The sequence below is a fragment of the Manihot esculenta genome, chromosome 16 (assembly GCF_001659605.2).
Source record: "Manihot esculenta cultivar AM560-2 chromosome 16, M.esculenta_v8, whole genome shotgun sequence".
In the NCBI taxonomy this organism is placed as follows: Eukaryota; Viridiplantae; Streptophyta; class Magnoliopsida; order Malpighiales; family Euphorbiaceae; genus Manihot; species Manihot esculenta.
Genome location: NC_035176.2, coordinates 3,880,274 through 3,887,606, shown reverse-complemented (window position 1 = coordinate 3,887,606; position 7,333 = coordinate 3,880,274). Strand labels below are relative to the sequence as shown.

General features: G+C 43.1%; 1 protein-coding gene across 1 annotated transcript; it reads left to right on the top strand.

The window, feature by feature from the left end:
• Positions 1–573: 573 nt before the first annotated feature.
• On the top strand, positions 574–1,705 carry LOC110604187 (protein DMP4). The gene has a single exon (XM_021742323.2). The coding sequence runs from the start codon at positions 903–905 to the stop codon at positions 1,545–1,547; it is 645 nt and encodes a 214-aa protein (XP_021598015.1). The 5' UTR covers positions 574–902; the 3' UTR covers positions 1,548–1,705.
• Positions 1,706–7,333: the final 5,628 nt, after the last annotated feature.

The window sequence follows — 7,333 nt, the reverse complement described above, 5'->3', positions numbered from 1 at the left end:
TAATTTAACAGGGCCTGTCTCTCGTGTGGTTCACCAGCTTGATGAACAAGCCTAAGCCCAGCTCCATAGGATCAACGTGGGCTAACCCATTAAAATGGGATCTCAGCAACTGGCTAACAGAATGCCCAAATAAAAAAGATCCTAATTTAATCATACAAATCTGTTGTTAAACACGTTTAAGATGAATAAAAATCAAATAATCTAAAAATAGAGATAAAAAGGATTAGTTATTTTTTATATTAATTTGATCGAATCTTATTAAAATAGTTTATATAGAGTATAATTGAGTTTGAAATAAATTTGAATTTAAGTCGAATATGTATTAAGCTGGCTTAGTGATCAGTGTATTTGAGTAAATATTAGAGGTTAGCCTTGTTTGCTATGGAAAAATTGGGTGGCTGATTGCTTATGTCATGAAGTCCTGGAGGCTCCTAATCCTTGTGAAGCCAATGCGTACAAGATACATGTCCCTTTTCCTTGTGAATAAAGGAGCTTAATTTCATATCTTAAAGCTACTCTTTGCATCGTTTACGGAAATGCCTCAAGTTTTCATTCTCAAAACTCATTTTTCTAACAAACATTTCTATCACAAGTAAATCCGATCACAAAATTCAACTCCAAATCTTACAATTCCATCTAAGCTTCTTCACATGTAACTTGCAATCTAACTAAATTTGGAACGTTAACTGTGAGTCTGTAACCCCAGAGCTTCTTCCCAAATTCTGGTAAAAGCCACCACCTTTCTATTTGGGAGTTTCTTTTTCTTGCAAGACATCCCTTGCTTATCCCCTCCCTTTACCTCCACTCAAATCTCAATTTCTTCATTAATAAATACATACATATATAGTTAACACAAGCAGAAAAGATTCATTAATCCAAAACAATATTGGGTTTTGCAAGCAATGGAGATCAAGGTAGAAGATGGCAACTCTCATGATCAGAATCTCAACGAGCAAAAGCTTCCTCTACTGGAAGCTGACTTGCCGATGCCAAACACAGAAGAGAAGAATTTGATTCAGAAAGCTATAACTCAGACATTTAAGAGCACAGCCCATTTGGCCAATCTATTACCAACAGGAACCGTTCTTGCTTTCCAACTTCTCTCACCCATTTTCTCAAACCAAGGCAACTGCGACTCAGTGAGCCGGTTCATGACAGCGGGGCTTGTATCTCTCTGTGGCTTATCATGTTTCTTGTCGAGCTTCACTGATAGCTTCAGAGACAAAAACGGCAACGTGTGTTATGGGTTGGCTACATTTCGTGGGTTATGGATTATTGATGGGTCGGAAACTATTTCGCCTGAGCTTGCTGCAAAGTATCGCATACAGTTTATAGATTTCGTGCATGCCCTCATGTCAATACTTGTGTTTTCCGCAATTGCTTTATTTGATCAGAATGTGGTGAATTGCTTCTATCCTACGCCATCAGCCGAGACACAAGAAGTTCTCACGGCATTACCAGTGGGAATTGGTGTAATTTGCAGTATGTTGTTTGTTGTTTTTCCGACGCAGCGCCATGGAATTGGCTTCCCTCTCACTGATATTTGAAATTGTCGCTGTTTATAAGCCATCGCTCTCCACGATGTAAAGCTCAGGCAAATTCGTTTGTACTTTTCATTCTTTTTTCTTGTATTCTTATGCGAAAGTGACTTTTATATTTGATTATTTCTCCGAAAAATAAACTATTTTAAGCCCTTTTGTCAAAATTGTTAATTTTTGACCATCCATTTTTGCAAAATAGATTAAAGCTGCGGGTACAATTATCGTATGTCTCGTTTCAAAAACACTATAAAAATAGAGGTAAAGTAATTGTTTGAGAACCATTTGATGGGTTAGGGTACGTATCACGATCTGTTTAGGACTAATAATTATATCTGGTTGATCCTTTAATTCGATTTGACACATTATTTATATCAAGTGTCGCATCTGTAATCCGTCAATTTATCAATCCGTTTTAAAGTACTGGTTAACAATTTATCAATCCGTGTCGCACCTGTAAATATCTCATGTATTAATTATAATATGATATTTTTATTGATTATTATTTTTTAGGGATTGAGGGGAAACAAGATTATTTTTTATCATTTTCTTTTATATATATTTTTTAAATTTTATATTTATAAATTAGTTTATATATGCAGAACTAATACTAGAGATCGATTGAATTAATTATTGATACTATATAATAATCGTCCAAAATAAGTCGTGAATAATTATTATAAGATATGTCATGTGGCAAGAACCTAATAAATGCGAATCAGTCTAAAAGAAAGATTCAAACACCTTAACATCCGGATTATCATCAAGATTCATTATTCCCTTAATAGGACGAGTCACAGCACGAAGTTACCATTTGATACGAGCAAGAAAATAATACGATATTTCAAAAATTTAAAATAGAAAACTCTAAATCATGACAAATCAAGTTATCCCCACTTAATTCAAGACTTACGAGATAAAAACTATATTTGAGAAGTATGGGAAAATAAAAAAACAAGCCACATTCTTTTTAACATATGTGGACGCACAATACAATTTCAAATCGCGTAATGCATGTATGGCCAAATTGTATTTAGATCAATTTTATTATTTTGATATTTTAGTGTTTTGTGAAATTTGTTTTAAATTAATTTGACCTATATTAGAAGCCAAATTTGTGCAACCCATTTCGAAAAGAGATTTCTTCGAGATAATTTAAGAAAATAAATTTTAATGTAATCCATATTTGATTATTTGACTAGATACTCTTTTTATATTGTAATTACACATTCTTACAATATAATTAGGGTTTGAATGCTATAAAAATACTATTAAGGTGGCAGCTACAAGTAGCCAATGAATAAAAATGTCGTTACGAAGAATATCTTGGTTCTTCTCCATTTTTAGCAATTTATCAAGGTTTAACCTTGTAGTGTTCTAATTTGAATCTCCTCTGATGACTTCTGAGTTCACCCCACCCCAGTCTAAGGCCAGGCCCAAGAAAATAGCCCATTACTTAGAGATCCTCAAGCCACTCACGCCAATTGGGTCCAGTCCGCTCAGCCTCACGACCGGGCTTATCTGGCTTTCTCCATTAGGCCGGCCTCGTCTTCACTGTACCTCGGGCCGATCCCATTTGGGCCCAGATTTGTTCCTATCCTCTGGCCTAACCCGGAACCCGAAGAAGGATCCATCCACCCGCTTCGTAGACCCGCCTACACGCACACAGGGAGAATCAGAGGCCGTTACGCATGGGGCAGAGATCTGATTCCCTCGTATGTCCGTATCAGCATAGCAGGGACAGGTGGTCTAATGATACTCGTTCTGTTGGCACGTCACTAGCAGACAAAAGGAAACATATAAAAGGGGAAATGCTCCTCTCTATGTTTAAGCTTTTTCTAAGTTTTACAGAGCCCATTGTAAAAACCCTATTTTCTGGATCTCAGATCATCAATTGGCGCCGTCTGTGGGAACGAAGGAGATCTTTTCATCACCGGAGTTCCGCTCTTAACCAAACCCACTGAGATCCACGATGGCCAATCACAATGAAAGCAACCTCAACATCCCAAATGACCTGAGCTCTGCTCAAGAGGGGCAACAGTTCTCCTTTTCTAGTCCGACAACACTAAACAACCAAACACCCATTCCTCTCAATCCCTTGCCAAGTTTGGCAGGGAATGCTCCCACCGCTACCTTATCCAACCAAGACCTTCAAACCATGGCCCTCCAACTACAGAACACTGCCCACTGGTTAGGGCAGATAATGCAACAAAGGGGCCTCAGCACCCCGATGAATACACTCCCAGTAGTAGAAGAACCCCAAACCAATGAGCCCCAACCTATCCCCGACCGCCTTCAAACCAGTAGCCGCGGCGCTGGGGAAAGGGAGAGAAGAGCCGGAGAAGAGGAAGAGCCGGAGGTCCGAATCCATGGAAGGAGGGTGAGGGAGATGATAGAAAATGATGAGGCTGACAACTGTTCCGTCGGAACAACCAGGTGGACTAGAAGTGAAGCAGAGGAGGAAGAATATCGCTTAGAAAAGAAGCCCAGGCCGGAAGATGAGGATGTGGACCAGAAGCTACAGAAGTTGAGAGAGCAGCTCTTGGCCGAGCTAGGAAAGAAGGATCAAAGCCAAACCTTCCTGCCCATTTCTTCGCCTTTCTCGAAGTGGGTGCAGTAGGAGACTGTCCCTAAGAAGTTTATGATGCCATCAATGGCAGCCTATGACGGAGCTGGTAACCCGAGGGAACACGTCATGAACTACAAGACCTTCATGGAACTGCAAACTCTATCGGATGCCTTGATGTGTAAAGTATTCCCAACGACGCTCTCGGGGCCAGTGCAAGCGTGGTTCAACAGCCTGGAGACTGGAAGCATTGGAAGTTTTGGAGATCTGGCCACTCGTTTCATCAGCCGGTTCATTGCCGGGGTGCCAGCAGATAGAAAGACGAGCTATCTGGAAATAGTAAGGCAGAGACGGGAGGAATCGCTTAGAGAGTATGTAGCTCGTTTCAATACGAAAGCCCTGCAGATTTTCGAGCTCGATGAGGGAAGGGCGGTGGAAGCCATGCAGAAGGGGACGACCTCTGCCGAGTTTTTCAGCTCATTAAGCAGGAAGCCTCCAACCTCACTGGCCGAGCTAATGAAGAGGGCTGAGAAGTATATAAGACAGGATGATGCTCTGGTAACAAGCCGGTTCGCCAAGGGAGCGCTGGGTAAGGAGAAAGCCCCGGAGGAAAGGAGGCCAGAGAAGCATGAAAAGAAACATGGCAAAAGGTCTGAGCCTTACAGACAGCCCTGGGAGCGAAGGGACCAAAGACCTCTTCCCCCTCGGGCCTCAGAGCAGAGGCTACTCCCTTCATGGGTTCCAGAGAAGCCGACCCCACTTAATGCCTCTAGAGCCGAAGTGCTCGTAGCCGTCTAAGACAAAGAATTCTTACAATGGCCCAAGCCCCTGAAATCGGAAGCCGACCAGCGAAATCCTGACAAATACTGTCAGTTCCATCGTACTCATGGTCATGACACCAATAACTGTTTCCAGTTGATTGCAGAAATCGAGAGGTTGATAAAGAGAGGGCACCTGAAGAACTTTGTAAAGAAACCGGAAGGACAGAGACCTCAACCCAATCCGGCAGTCCCAACGCCGAGAAGAGCAGGAGCTAACGCTGTGAATGACGGGTCCAGTGGAACCATCAATATGATAGTAGGAGGCACAGGAGGTCGGATGAGCCGAAGGGGGAAAAAGAGAAACCGAGAGGGAGAAAACAGCAGTGTTGAGGTCATGCAGATCGTTGAACACTCTTCAACAACCATCACTTTCTCCTCGGAGGACGCTCAGGGTGTTCAGATGCCTCATGATGATGCCCTTGTCATTGAAGCTGTGATTCACAACTACTGGGTAAAGAAAATCTTGGTGGATGATGGAAGCAAGGTAAACCTGTTGCCTTATCGAGTCTTCCAGCAGATGGGAATTCCTGAAGAGCAACTGGTTCGAGATCAAGCTACGATTAAAGGGATTGGAGGAACACCAGTAACGGTGGAAGGGAAAATAAAGCTAGCCCTTACTTTGGGAGAGGCTCCGAGGGCTCGCACTCATTATGCGGTGTTCCTGGTGGCTAAACTCCCCCTGAGCTACAACGCGATCCTGGGGCGACCTGTGCTGTTCGACTTTGAGGCCGTCACCAGTATCAGGTATCTGGCGATGAAATTCCCAACAGAAGCAGGGGTGGGGATAGTTCGGGGAAGCCAAGAGGAAGCAAGGGCAGTATACCTGGCTACAGTGGCAGAGCCGAGCATAACAGAGGAAGGGCTGGATTCAGAAGTCTTAGAGGTCAGGGACGAGAAAACAGAGGCAAGGACAGAGCCGGTAGGAGAACTGGAGACTTTTCCATTATCAGAGGGGGAAACAGACAAAGTCTTCAGTCTCAACGCCGACCTCACAAAAGAGCAGAAAACCGAGGTCATGACTCTGGTTCGAAGTCACGCACCAAGCTTCGCGTGGAAGCCTTCTGACATGCCTGGAATTGATCCTGAAGTGATGACACATAAGCTGAATGTCCTCCCCGAAGCCAAACCAGTGAAGCAGAAGAAGAGGGTGGTAGGAAAGGAAAAGCAACAGGCTACCAGGGAGGAAGTACAAAAGTTAGAAGAGGCAGGCTTCATTAGGGAAGTCATGTACCCGCAGTGGTTAGCTAATCCTGTACTAGTCAAAAAAGCCAATGGCAAATATAGGATGTGCATAGATTTCACTGACTTGAATCAGGCTTGCCCTAAAGATTGTTATCCCCTCCCTGATATTAATAAAATGGTCGATTCTACGGCCGGTTTTGATTATATGTCGTCTTTGGATGCAATGTCTGGTTATCATCAAATCCCAATGGATAAGTCGGATGAAGAAAAGACCTCGTTCATAACAGAAGATGGGACTTATTGCTATAGAGCCATGCCTTTCGGATTGAAAAACGCTGGGGCAACTTACCAAAGACTGATGAACAAAATCTTCAAAGAACAGATCGGCAAAAACGTAGAAGTTTATGTGGACGATATGGTGGTCAAGAGTCTAACTTTCCAACATCACGTGACATATTTGAGGGAGGTGTTCGGAGTGTTAGATCAGTACAGAATGAAGCTGAATCCAGCAAAGTGCACCTTCTTCATCAGAGGAGGAAAATTCCTAGGATACATGGTGAGTGGGAAAGGCATCGAGCCCAACCCGGAGAAGGTAGAAGCCATACTAAATATGCCAGAACCGACCTGCGTAAGGGACGTCCAGAAACTGACCGGGAGAGTAGTGGCACTTAATCGATTCATGTCAAGGTCGGCAGAAAAGTGTTTACCATTCTTCAGGAAGTTGAGAAAAGTGCCAAACTTCGAATGGACAGAAGACTGTCGAGAAGCCTTCAAAGAACTCAAAAGCTATCTCAGCTCGCCTCACGTGCTTAGTAGTCCCATAGAAGGTGAGGAACTTCTAATATACCTGGCAGCCTCTGAACAAGCGGTTAGCGCCGTATTGGTAAGGGTGGAAGAAGGAGAGCAGAAGCCTGTTTTCTATGTCAGCAAGGTGCTTAAAGATGCCGAGGTCAAATATTTGAATATTGAGAAGATAGCGTATGCTCTGCTACTGGCAGTCCGGAAGTTCAGGGTTTACCTGGAAAGCCACCAAGGAGTAGTGATGATAGATCAACCATTGAAGAAGATTCTGCATAGACCAGAAACCTCAGGTCGGATGCTAGCATGGTCCCTTGAGATCAGTCCTTACTGCCTAGAGTACCGACCTTGAACAGCTATAAAATCTCAGGCCCTTGCCGACTTCATAGCAGAGTGCACATTCAGTAAGGAACAAGGAGAATCATCTT